This window comes from Arvicanthis niloticus, chromosome 4, assembly GCF_011762505.2.
Source record: "Arvicanthis niloticus isolate mArvNil1 chromosome 4, mArvNil1.pat.X, whole genome shotgun sequence".
NCBI classification, from domain to species: Eukaryota; Metazoa; Chordata; class Mammalia; order Rodentia; family Muridae; genus Arvicanthis; species Arvicanthis niloticus.
The window spans coordinates 113,954,163-113,968,192 of record NC_047661.1 but is presented as its reverse complement, the minus strand read 5'-3'; the positions used below and the strand labels follow the sequence as shown (position 1 = coordinate 113,968,192).

At 42.3% G+C, this 14,030-nt stretch overlaps 1 protein-coding gene across 1 annotated transcript; it reads right to left on the bottom strand.

Annotated features, from left to right (window-relative positions):
- Window positions 1–7,050: 7,050 nt before the first annotated feature.
- Ddit4l (DNA damage inducible transcript 4 like) lies at window positions 7,051–11,023 on the bottom strand. The gene is made up of 4 exons (XM_034499434.2): window positions 10,851–11,023; window positions 9,675–9,828; window positions 9,283–9,424; window positions 7,051–7,603 (listed from the first exon to the last, which is right to left on the bottom strand). Exons 1-4 carry the CDS (start codon window positions 10,868–10,870, stop codon window positions 7,113–7,115), a joined length of 807 nt encoding a protein of 268 aa, XP_034355325.2. The 5' UTR covers window positions 10,871–11,023; the 3' UTR covers window positions 7,051–7,112.
- Window positions 11,024–14,030: the final 3,007 nt, after the last annotated feature.

Sequence of the window (14,030 nt, the reverse complement as noted above, 5' to 3'; positions counted from 1 at the left end):
TTTATTTAACATAACAATTTTTATTTGCATCTGTTTTCTTGCAACTGTCATGATTTCATTCTTTTCTTTTTCATTTCAGAAAATCCCATTGTGCATTCATTTATTGATAAACATCTAGGCTGCTTCCATTCCCAGGATGCTGTGAATGGTGCGGGAGTAGACATGGACAGTCAAGTGTCTCTATGGTACATTGATTTAGAGTCGTATAGGTATACACATACCTAGGGTTTGTATAGCTGGATCATGTGATAGTTTTATTTTTACTTTTTAAAAGTATAGATCTCCATGGGGTGCACACATTTCCCTTCTTATCAGCAGTTAATAAAAATTCTATTTTCTTAGACCTTCACTGGCATTTGTGGTAAATTTGTGTGTGTGTGTGTGTTCAGCAATCTGGCCAGAAGCCTAACTGCAGTTACAAGAAGTTGTGAACTTCAATGTGGGTGCTGGGAATTGAACCTGGGTCTTCTGCAACAACAGCCAGCACTCTTAACTGCTGACCTCTTATTCTCATTTTTAAACAGTTTCATTTGATCTATAGTGTTTTTAGTAGAGTTCTTTATGTAAATACTTTTATTTTAGTGGCCATGGTAGGCAGTACACAATATATACACAACTGCGATGGACTGGTGTCCACTGGTGTGGCAACAGACAAGGATTTGGCAGGCAGTGAATGAATACATCCTGGGGAAGAGAATAGGAAGAATAGGTTTTTTTTTGTTTTTTGTTTTGTTTTGTTTTGTTTTGTTTTTTACACTGCAAGAGAGCATTAGTCTGAGCAGTAACTAGAGAACTGTCTGCAGTCTGAAGATGGGACTTTAAAAGAAGCAAATACATTAAAATAATACCTCTCCTTGGGGGTTGTAGTGTATTAAGGTTGGTGTTTTTATAAGATGATGGGAAAACTTGGGAACAAGAAGGCCATCTATGCCGGGTGGTGGTGGCGGCACACGCCTTTAATCCCAGCACTTGGGAGGCAGAGACAGGCAGATTTCTGAGTTTGAGGCCAGCCTGGTCTACAGCGTGAGTTCCAGGACAGCCAGGACTACACAGAGAAACCCTATCTCAAAAAACAACAACAACAACAAAAAAGAAAAAAAAAAAAAAGAAAAAAAAAAAAAAAAGAAGGCCATCTACATACCAAGGAGGATACCACCTGCCAGCACCCCATCTTGTATTTGTAGCCTTCAACCATTGAGGACACAAGCTGTTGTATCTCATGCTACTCCCACTGGTGTGATACTGTGCCAGCTCTGGCAAATCTGTGGACATTGGTAAGAAATGTTGCAAGCTGAATGACTCTGTCATTTGCTTTAAACACCATTGAAATCTGTTTTAGTCATGTACGTGCTGATTTGAAAGTACTGTCCGTCTGAAAGTACTCCAAGGACTGGTTAGTATTTGGTCAGCCTCCCTCATGGCCATCTTGTTGATAGCAGTAGATTTACTCAAAATTAAACCAAACCAAAGCTTACAGCTATTGAAACAACACAGAGAGAGTGAAGCCTAGCCTTGAATCTATAACAGAAACCAGTATTTGTTTACAATGAATGAAATAGTTGCCTCAATAAGAAGTAACCCACCACTTCAACATCAATAACTTTATAAAACTGCAAAGCCCAGTTAGTGTCTTTACTGTGCAATATTTATCATTTGTGATCGAACTCAACCAAAATTTATTATCTTAAATGCTAGTGAAGACATTTTTATTGTACTTTTTTTTTTTTTGCAGAGAAGAATCCTAAGAAAAACTTTAAAGTTTAAAACTATCATGTTAAAGTAAAATTCAGTATGAAAAAGTAAAGGTTGGTACATATTGTTACAGAGAAAAAGTAACATTGGAAAACCGACCTTTCGTGGAAGAGCTTATTTTAGTGTTTTCTAAATAGATTGTGGTGTCATGTTACTCTGCCATTGACATCCCACTGGAAACACTAAGCAGACTGATGTCATGGTTTTATTTTAAAATTCGGGTGTTTACAGCGAACTAGGGCTCGCATCATTTCCAACTTCTAAAACAAAGGATGAAAAATCGGGATGGCAATTATAAGACACGACAGAGGCTACGATTTCACAATTCCTTCATATCTATAATAAGCAAAGGGGCGCAAAGAACAATGATAATGAAATATGGGAGAGCTGGTTCATAAAATACTCTTATCATCATGACAGATGCTGAGGTGTAGTTCCCACAGGGTGAAGAGTTTTTTTTTTTTCTCTGACTCCATCAATTTATGGACTTGACAGTTGTTAACTAATGTGTGCACTGATTTCTTATTATGCTATTAATTTGCATCTCTCTGATTATTAATTAAATTAAGTATCTTTTCAGGCATTTACAATCATATGAGTCCCTTTCTATGTAAACAGCCTATGTTCTTGTCCACTTATTTTCTCTTTGGTCATTTGAGTTTTTCTTATTACTTTTAAAGACTGGGTCTGAGCAGTGAGCGGCTCAGAGCTCTTCATTGACACTACGATGCTCCTGGTTCCTCGAATGTCACATGCACCAAATGCATACTTTCCTTCTCATCTGCCGCCAACGCCAACATGAACTGGATTGCAATGTTACTGTCCTCATTTGTTTAAATCTATGTAAATGAGAAATGCATATAACAGCCTTCACACACACACACACACACACACACACCTCACACACACACCCCACACACCACATACACATACCACACACACCACACCAACACTCACAAACATACTACATACCACACACACCACTAACACACATCCCACCAACATACACTCACACACACATACCACACACCACACACACACCACTAACACACACACATACCACACACTCACACACACATACCACACACCACACACACACCACTAACACACACACATACCACACACTCACACACACATACCACACACCACACACACACCAGTAACACACACACATACCACATACTCACACACACATACCACACACCACACACACACACCACTAACACACACACATACCACACACACCACATACACATACCACACACCACACACACACCACTAACACACACACATACCACACACACCACATACACATACCACACACACACCACACCAACACTCACAAACATACTACACACCACACACACCACACACACACACACACACCACTAACACACACACATACCACACACACCACATACACATACCACACACACACCACACCAACACTCACAAACATACTACACACCACACACCACACACACACACACACCACTAACACACACACATACCACACACTCACACACACATACCACACACTCACACACACATACCACTAACACACACACATACCACATACTCACACACACATACCACACACCACACACACACACCACTAACACACACACATACCACACACTCACACACACATACCACACACCACACACACACACCACTAACACACACACGCCACACACACACACCCTACCAACATACACTCACACACATACTACACACCACTAACACACACACCCTTCTAACACACAAGCACATACCACCAACACATACCACACACACACTACTAACACACACACCACCAACACACACACCATACACACCACACACACCACACACACACATACATACGACACCACCAACATACACACCACATATACCACACACATACCACCAACATGTACGCTCACATACATCACACCACACACACCACTAATACACACACCACTAACACACACACCACCACCACACATCACACACATACCACCAAAACACACACACATCACCACACACACACCACACACACCCCATATCACCAACATACAAACCACACACTACACACATACCATCAACACACACTCACACACATACCATACCATACACACACCACCAACACACACATACCACTAACACATACACCAATAACACACACATACACCACCAAGACACACACATACCACACACTACACACATATCACAAACACACACACCTATGACCAACATACGCACACATACCACACACCACAACACACACACCACTACATACATACACACGCCACTAACACATACACACACATACTCACACCACTAACACACACACACCACTAACACACAGACACTCACACCACTAACACACATACACATACCACACACCACATACACACCACCAACACACACATACCACACACCAACACACACACCACCAACACATACACACACACACCACTAACACAACCCACCCACCACCAACACACACTCGTCCTCCTCACACACACACACATACACACACACACACACGACTCATACCTTACCATACACAAACACATACACACCCCACCACTACATATACACATATACAAACAACACCCACATACCCTACTACCATCAGTAAACAGATGCACACACACACACACACAACACACACTAATAATATACACCCAACAACATCACATATACACACCCCACAAAACGCACACACACACACGTTTAATCTCTTAAATTAAAAAGTAATTACTAAGTGGTCAGGCTTGGTGGCTAGCAGCTTTACCGCCTGTGCCACCGTACCAGCGCACTGGCCTATGGACAGGTTTTAAAAGTCTGAGCTGATCTCTGCTACCAAAGCATCTTGCCGATTGTTTCCTCATTCTTTCCACCTGATCTGAAACCACACTAAGCGTTTGCTTTTGAAGTCCTGCACCAAGTACATGAGCAGTAGAGTATGCATTTAGCATGCCTGAAGCTCTGCGTTCAATCCAAAGCATAAACAAAGAATACACCTTTTCAAATCTCCTTTCAAGGCAAACGTTCCTGAGTCTGTCTGTCCAGTCTTCACTGTGTATAATATTGTTACCTTATCTTTCAAATGTTTGAGGTAATACTACAAGAAATCTAAGCTCATGAACATTAATTTGAAGAGACAGAAAAGGCATGTGAAAAAAATTAAATTCTAATTGAAGAATAATAGAGGAGTTAGAAAGGTTTGTCATTTAATAAATAAGTAAAAGTGCATATGTACACTGGTCATATAGTTAGCTATATATGAAACTATACAAAAGGTCTTCACACAATGAGTTTTGATATTTGTTTTGAACAAGGCAGTCTTTAGTGGTGCTCAAATCATTAATGTCTTCCTATTGAAAATCTTATGAGAAAGATGCATTCTTTATTGATGTGTAAGTACTCAAAATGAGTGTAATTTATTATCTTTCTCCAAATACTGTCAAGACTCTTCTAGGATGATCATGATACAAATGCAAAAACAAACAAACAAACAAACAAACAACAACAACAAAACCCCAAAGAGGTCAAGGGAATTAAAAATATGTAATGTTTTATTGTAAAAAACAGATTTTTAACAGGACTGTCATTGTAAGAGCCTCCTTAAGCCATTACTATTTTGTGAGTCAAATAGGCAGGAGAGCCAGAGAACTGCTAGTGGGTGAAACATCTATGTCCATGCCTGAGAAGCCTCACCCTCCTCCCCAGCATGACTCAAAACAGCTACAGAAACACAGTGAGCTTCAGAACCTTGAACATCTGCAAGCTTACAAAACTGTTAGCTTATTGGCCCAATCCTGTGAAGACTGGCTCTGTGGAACCTCTCCAAGTAACATGGAGAACAATTTGTTAGAACATCTATCTGATCATTGGGACAGTGATGCCTTAGGTCACATGCAGGACCAGTAACTGTATCCAGCTTGTTTGTGTAAGGTTAGGATGAAGACATCTGAACCAGCCAAGCTGGTGTCTGAGGGCATACAAACTCATACTAAAGGCCTGGGAAGGAGACCTGAACATGTTACTTTCCATGACCCAAGGAAGAAAAGACCTTGCTGAATAGAACAGAGTTACATGCAAGGTAAATTGTCTCATGGCCATAAAAACAGAGAATCATCTAGTTACTTGGAATAAGTCAAAAGCTAAACAGAAGAGTCACTTATTGTTTCCTTGGAATTAGTGTGCAATATGGTGGATGGAGCTGGATACATGCTGTGATTGTCTCAGGTTATAATAGGACTTTCATATCTAGCCTGTAGTAGCAACAACATCTCAAAGTCAAATCAGGCTCTGCAAATACAAGCACATTGGTAACTAAAAAGAAGTGTGAAGCTAAGGAAAGGTGATCCAGTTCCTAGAAAAGGCCAGAGCTGAGCTAACACCCATGCGGTGAGATGCTTCACTGGAAAGGAAGCATCTTAGTGGCATAAAGCAGCAGTGTTACCTAGTGGATCTGAAAGGGGCGGGATCTGAGGCTACCTTTCTCCATCTTTATATATGGGCAATCAATTTGCTCAGTCAAATCAACTATGTGCAAAAAGCCAGTCATCTTTTTTTTAAAAATCTAATTAAAGACAATATAAAAAAATGGCAACATTCAACAGTTGATAACTAGGAAAACCAAGTTGACACAATACTACAGAGACACTGAAAGCAATCATGTAATCATTACAATAAGATGCACGCTTTTTGTCTCTTGGACACAGGTGTGGGGAGAACACTAGGTGGGGAGGCCATGCTCTTGTCACTATGATGTTTATTCATTCTGTGTAAGGTGATTCTTTATCAAGCTGTACTCTCTTGTGTAAAAACGCTTCCAATTCAGGTAGGAAGCTGGTAGTGCAGCCCTCTATATGTTTTGATGGGCTGGACATCAACTAGTAAGGTCATGTCACTGAGAAGATGACTTTGAGAGCAAGGAGAGAGGGAGGGAGGGAGGGAAGGAGAAAGGGAGGAAAGGAGGGAGGGAGGGAGGTGTGGCACATGATAACAAACCCTGGGCACATAAAAGTCAAATTAGGCAAAGTGGATCTTCCTCTGTTCCTAAGACTACGTACTAAATATTACCAAATATAAAATTAAAAGACATTGTTGTTTTTTTTCTTTCTTATTCCATTCTATCCCATGTGGTCACATATGTGGGCAGTTTGCTCTCTTAGATTATGTCTTAAAAGATGGAAAAAAAATGAGCCTTTAAAGTGGGTTGCTATGGGTGAGACACACAGAAGGAAAATGGCCTAAATATGGGATTTCTTGGTGAGGGCAAGGAGGCGAACTACAAATGACTGGCTGAGTAGCTTCAGAGGTTTATTATCCACTCATTAGGGGCCTTTAATTGCGTTTCCTCCTTAGCACTCTTCAATGACTGTCGTTCCAATCAGAGAGTACAGTTTTTTCTTCACAAGTCGAAATCCTGAGCTGAGGATCAGAGTTCGCCTAAGGCCCGATGAGAAGCGACCTCTGCTAAAGAAGAAGTCCTTGAGGCTGGTCCACGAGCAGTTCTCCTGCTTAAACACAAGCGTGAGCTCAAAAGTCGGCACCACGCTAGCATCGCACACAATCCTGTCCAGCTTTTTACAGACATTTTCAATTTCCAAGTTCACGTGCATAACACAACCCCGAAGGCCGCAGGGCTCCGTGGACGAGAGCCGCAGGACATCCTGAGCAATTCTCTGCGTCAGTTTCTCAGGGACCAAGACCTTAGAGCAACCCAGTTTGGTTTGCTTTGATTTGGACAGACAGTTCTCCAACATTTTAACCAGATTCTGGCATGTTGTTTCTTCAAACACCACCTCGTTGAGGTTGGGTTCAGGGACAACATAATCCCAGTAGTCGAAATCTGAAAGAAATGACAGTTTTAGAGAACAGAGAAGCAAGGTGTGCAAGGTCTTACTGGCGTTTGTAAGACTGACCGGTCACTTCTAGCTTCTGTATCTACCTGCTTTTCGATATTGCTTTAGCTCACCTCAATTTGCTGTTAGCCTTGTAGGTAATAGAACAGGTCTTTTAACCTTTCAGGACTGAAAGCTCATCTATGCCCTAAAGACCGACAAACAAAGTGAACAGGTTAAAACAACCCTTCTTTATTTTTTCTCGCCTACCCATGGTCTTGAGGATTATGTGGCAAAAATTCTATCCACAGTCATCTAAGATTACCAGGGATTTCCTTTCTCCCTTGTTCCCTCTCTCTCTCTGTAGGGTTTTCCAAGTTTATTTTAGAATTTTCACAAGAGACCATGCAGAACATCTGGAATAAGAATCATTACTATTGCTTAACCAAGGGGCTGCTGGTGTGCAGAATGCTTTCAAGTGAGTCTGTCACAGTGCTAATGACCTACCAGCCTCTTCTTTTTCTTTAGAAGTTACTAGAATGGCCAGAAGGCCCAATTTTAGCTTTGACCTGTTTGATTCAAGATTGCTCACAGAGGAGAGGACTTTTGAGGTTCATGAGGATATTTATAACTGGGCTGGGTAGGTTTTTCTTAGCTGAGCAAAACAAAACAGACCTAGGAAAACAAAGTTAGGTTTACTCAGAAGAAAAAAGATAGCTCTGCCTTTGGTCACCTACCTTCCAAATTAATCCTACTACTTGGCAGGGTGCCACACCACACATACCATCCTCACCTCTCTGACTTTCTAGTTCATGTGCTCAGTTAGGGCAATGCTGGTTTTTTGTTTTTTGTTTTTTTTGTTTTTTTTATTACAACAAATAGATTCCAAATCGTATCTGTATTTTAATCTATATTTTATCCACAATGAAGACAGACAGTTTTAGAGTTGTAATGTTATCTCATAGACGAAGAAGATCTAAAAAGCTCAAGTCACTTAATGTATGCCCACACCACTCTGACAGTAGAGCAGCCTGTCACCTTAGAAAGGGACATTACAAGTTGCAAATGATGATTCCTGTAGAGCCAGGACTGTTCGAGTTTTCTTCTGACATTAGGATTGGCATAGCGAGTGCATTTCACAATAGAATCTTACTTAGTAACGAGAAGGAGCACACTGATAAGGGAAGTGTGTAACTCCAAAACATCACACTGTGGGAAAGCAAACTGAACTGCGAAGAACATATACTACATTTTATTTAACACTCTAAAAGCAAAACTAATACGGTAACAAAACGCTGAAGGATGGTTTTCAGGAGACTGGGAAGAGAGAGATTAGGTGGTAAAAGGGAAAGGGAGAATTTGGGAGGAAAATGTGGTGGTTCTGGTTACACAAGTAAATTCATGTCTTAAAACACACCCAGCGTGTACACTTAATGTTCCAACCATGATGGGTAGCTTCATCCCCAAGAGCCTGTGAGCAGACTCGAACAATGCATTATTCTCCTTACGTTTGTTTCTGGTGGACAGACAATACTAAGGAAGTTTAGAAAGGCATCTCAGATGGGTTTCATAGTCCTCTCTGTCTCTAGGAGGAGATGAAGTCTCGCGCACTCAGGAAGGGACGCTTACACTAGAGAGGGGCCGCAGCCTTCGGATAGGAAAGAGGTGGACAAGCCTGGTGACTCACCACTTAGCAGAGTCCCAGGGTGATAGCCACCGTCCAACAACTCTGAAATGCTGGCCGGGTTCTTACTGCTCAAACTGCCCGTTGCAACCATGGTCAACGGCTCTGTTTCCCTCGCGGAGCAGAACGGATCTTTCCCTAGGCGCTGGGAGGAAAAAGTGAGAGAAGTTTGCAAAAGCACGCAAGAAGTGCACAGGCTCCTCAGAGTCCCGGCATCGCCAGGACGAACTAGCCCGGGTACTGACCTTCCAAAGGGAGGGACCAGCCTTAGTAACTCGAGTTGACAAAGCCCTGGGAGCAGAGGCGCCAACTAAAGCCAACAGGCTGGAAGTAGCTGGAAAGTCAGCACAACTGGGAAGCGACCCTGCCCAATCCCACCTCCTCCGGTCGCTCACCTGCCCGGATCTCACCAGACGCTGAAGGGTAAACCAAGGCAGGCGTCCCTCAATAGCCTGATGCTTCGTCAGTGGTCCTCTGCACAGTCCTGCAGCGAGCCGAAGGCTGCGGGCCACCGCGCCCACCAGCACAGGCTGCACCCGGCCGCTCCGCCTCCAGAATGGAGAGTGCTTTATAGGTCCCGCCTCCCCTCCTGGCCGGCACGCCCACCTGCGCCACTCGCCCGGCCCGTGCCCCGGCCCGCCCCTGCAGGGTCAGGTCACCTTTCAGTTCCTGCCAAGGCAGAGGCCCAGGCAAGCCCCTGAGAGTTGAGGATCAGTTTCGCGTTGAGCGGACACCTGCTGCTTCCTGGGTAGGCCACTGGTCACCCACCTAAGGGGCATCTCACTTCGGCCACTAACCTAGATTCTTTGGTATGAGCCCCGGCCCACAGCTCTCCTGCTTCTAGGCACAGACTGCTCAGGTCTTGGTTAAGAAACTTTTTAGGCAGCTGGAAGCTCCTCCAGGTCTTGTTAGCTACGACCCAAAACTTTGCTGTGTCATCCTGAATAAGTGTTTGGCTTAGTTGAGACGATGTTCTGTGAGCATCCTTTATGTCCATGCTCTCCAGTCCACACCCAGTCTCCCGTAGGTGGTCGGATGTGGTAAGGGCATCTTTGGGGATACTACATCTGTGACTAAACCGTTTTCTCCGCTGCCAGGGCGAGCCTGGCCCTGTTCTAAAATCTGGCTTCGAAAGGCACAGAACTTGAATTGAAGAGGGCCAGTGCCAAGAAACTAAACAAAACCACTAAACGGGATTTCAGTTGCCTGCTCCAGCCGCAGGATAGTTAGGAGAAATTGCCATTCCCAGAAGCAAAAGTTCCTGGTGGGATTGTTTTGGAAGGAGTTTAAATTTTAGTGGTCTTCAAAAGGCTTGGGGGTGGGGCGGGCATAAGAATAAAGAGTTGTCCTGCTGGGATAATCTCTGCGACTCTTTCCGGGGAGTCTTGAGCAAGAGGGAACAGAGGGTCAGGCTCACCACTAAAAGCAAGATGCCAAACGTTTTCCTTCTAACTTACTAAGCCACCCTTCCTGCTGCCCTGTGCCAGCGGCACAGGGTTTGCAATGGGTGGGCATTCCCAGAGAGGTTGCTGAGGTTGCAGGGGGATCAGAAAATAAAGAAACCGAGATACCTGGGGGTGGGGGTGCGCATCGTTCAAGGCGAAGTTCAAGTACCACTTCCGCACTTTGGGTCCTCATGTGCAAGGACCTGCAGGTTAGGGCCTTGAAAAGTAGGATCAGCTGTCCAGGCTAAAAACTCTCGGTAGGAAAAACAACAACAGAAGTGGTGAAGAGGGTGATAAACAGATCAGTGGGAGGACACTCGCAGGCAGAGCAACAGAAACTAAAGCCAGCTTGAAGGTCCATTTTTAACTCTACTGAAGCAGCTGCAGCGCTCAAGGTCAGGCAGGCTCAGGAACGGGATGCTGATAGGCTGGGGAAAACAGATTTCCACGTCTATTTTAATAACAAAAGTGGAAAACAAGCAATCCCGTTTAAGCCAGTTAGAAAGGGCCCTTCAGCAGCCACAGAGCCTCCGGTTCTTATCTAGTTCAGCCTTGTTAATGACAGCTGCTCCTTCCCTGCTTCAGGGAACTTTATTAGTGTTATAATAGTAAGTGATCAGAATGGGCACGGGCGAACTAGAGAAAATGCACATTTCCACTCAGGGTATTTAGGCATAATTCATGAGTACTCCCACTGAGACAAAGTTATGGAAAGTTCTAGAATGTAGTATTTACTTTTGACTCACCTAGCTACAATTTTATGTCACCCTCTGGGATTTTATCACAGAAAGCAATTTACCCACATGCAAAAAGATTTCAAACAACAGTACTGTTTTTTGACTGAGTGATGCTATAAAGAATCATAGGTCAGGGGGAATCATTGGTGTCGAACATATACCTGCAGTAACTGACAGAGATTGTCTTTCTTTGTTTTGTTTTGTTGTTTTTCAAGACAGGGTTTCTCTGTATAGCCCTGGCTGTCCTGGAACTCACTCTGTAGAGCAGGTTGGCCTCGAACTCAGAAATCTGCCTGCCTCTGCCTCCCAAGTGCTGGGATTAAAGGCGTGCACCACCACTGCCCGGCTGAGATTGTCTTTCTTAAGTTCACCTAAAATGATTTCAAACCACATGCTCTCACCAACTTTTATCTTTGCATCGAAGGAGATGAGTTAAGAAAATGGAATATTTTATGGTTTTAAACAGAATCAAGGAAAACCAAGACCACAGTGTTCTTTTTTTTTTTTTGTCATAAGTGATACACTCAAGTTTTTGAAAATGTGGATGTAGTTCATGAATAACAGAAAGCTCATCATACTGACATATCTCAGATATTTATCAAAATGCAGTGTGTTTTACTACACCTCTAATTTTGTAAACGTATTTGTGACGGTGCTTGAAGTAAGAGCTGTGTGTGAGCAGAACTAATTGATTGAATAATTTGCTGTCACACTTCACTATATGACAGCAAACTATCAAAATGTAAGTGAGACCTTTCATTTATTTTAAGGCTAGCTTACTGTTTTATCTCTATGATTTACTCATCTGACATTCAAAAAAAAAAAAAAAGAAAGAAAGAAAAATAGCAATATTAAATGGCAACTGTAGCTGATGTGTCTGCAAACAGTAAAGTTCTGGGCTCCCTTGTGTAAACGTAGCATTTGTAATGTCATTGCTTGCATAAAGTACACTTACACAAAGATACTTTGAGGAAATGCTGGCATCTGGTGCCTCATGACTTGGAATGTTTATTACGTTTCATCAGCCAACGTTCTCATTTTATCCAATATAAACCATTGCTCTCGAATGTCTGTTAAGACATTTAGTGTGTTGCTGAGTTCCTTTTATAAGCTAACACCCAAGGAAGTACCCAGGTTTCTTAATCTGTACTTTATTTCTGAGCAAGCACGTGGGAGCTGTTTATCAGGACTGAAGGACAAACATTTTTCAACTAATGCTAAATATTGTGTCTGCTGTATAAACAACGTGAAAACTTTAAATGCACACATCTCTGATTTCTGTTCATTGTGGTAAATTTGTAAATGAAGTGTCGAGGAGTCCTAGTGTTTTAATTGCTGAGACCAAATCCCTGTCTAGAGACAACTTAGAGGAGGAAGGGCCTAGTTTAGCTCACAGTTTGAGGGGACACAGTCCATGACAATCGGTTAGGCATAGTGGCAGGAACACAGGGCAGCTGGTTATGATATCTGCAATCAGGAAGTGGTTAGCTGACAGGAAGTAGAGCTGGGCTATCAAACCTCAAGGCCCGCCTCCAGGGACATACTTCCTGCAGTGAAGGGCCTTCTCCCAAAAGCTCCACAGTCTTCAAATCAGCACTATGAGCTGGGGACGAAGTGTCGAAATAACATGAATTTATGGAATGTCTCAAAGGCTCAATGAGGGACTTTACCACTCTCGCTGTTCTATTTGTTCTGAAACTCCGGTGCTATAGTGCTGTAGCTTAAGTGTGCTTAGGGTAGAAGACAATTTATGGTCTTCACTGTTTGCAAGATGTCTGGAAAATATGTGCCATTGAATAAGAAATTTTAAAAAAAATTAGAATACATTCACTATTGTGTAGGTAGTCAGACAAGGAGACCTAATGTTATTTAAGAAAATTATACACTATAAAGTTCTGGGCTGGCAAGACTGCTCTGAGGGTAAAGGCCCTTGCTGCCAAGTGAGAAGACCTGAGTGTAATCCCCAGGACCTTTTCCTACCTTTCTATGGTAGAAAAAGATAGCCCACTCATACAAGCTGTTCTCTGATGGCCATCTGTATACCACAGCACACAGTACACTAATGCAATAAAAATTAAAAATTCCCACTGCGATATACACTTATATGTGTTAACTTTTGTTAATTCAAGAAACATTTTGTGGAAATAGATGAAATTTATAGACTATTAAAATTATTGATTTTAGAATTCTATTTTGGAATGTTTTTCCTTCTGTTGATATCAGTCTAGATAGCATTCATTTTTTCATCTGGCTTTGAAAAAGCTCTAACCAGTAAGATTTCCATTAAATGGTTACACATGCAGCATGAGGTATTGATTATTGTGATATTCACATTAGGTAAGTTAACATGAAGTTTTACCTGGTATAAAACCAAACAAGGCCCAATATAAAAGATACACAACACCTGCTGTTAAAAGCTGTATCTTTCAGTAGCAGAAGGCATTACAGCTCTAAATGTAATCAGAAAAACTGTTACCATAGCAATTTGTCTCTCCAAATAGTTGTATGGTTTTATTCTGGTCATAAACAATGACACATATTATCTTTAAATAAAAATGTGATGTGTTTA

Excerpts from the sequence above, each read along its gene's own strand:
- Ddit4l (XM_034499434.2), bottom strand. The coding sequence starts at position 10,870 with ATGCGCACCCCCACCCCCAG. Across the intron at positions 9,829-10,850 it reads ATGCGCACCCCCACCCCCAG|GCGGAGCGGCCGGGTGCAGC; the intron begins GTATCTCGGTTT and ends TCCATTCTGGAG. Across the intron at positions 9,425-9,674 it reads GTCTGGTGAGATCCGGGCAG|CGCCTAGGGAAAGATCCGTT; the intron begins GTGAGCGACCGG and ends TTTTCCTCCCAG.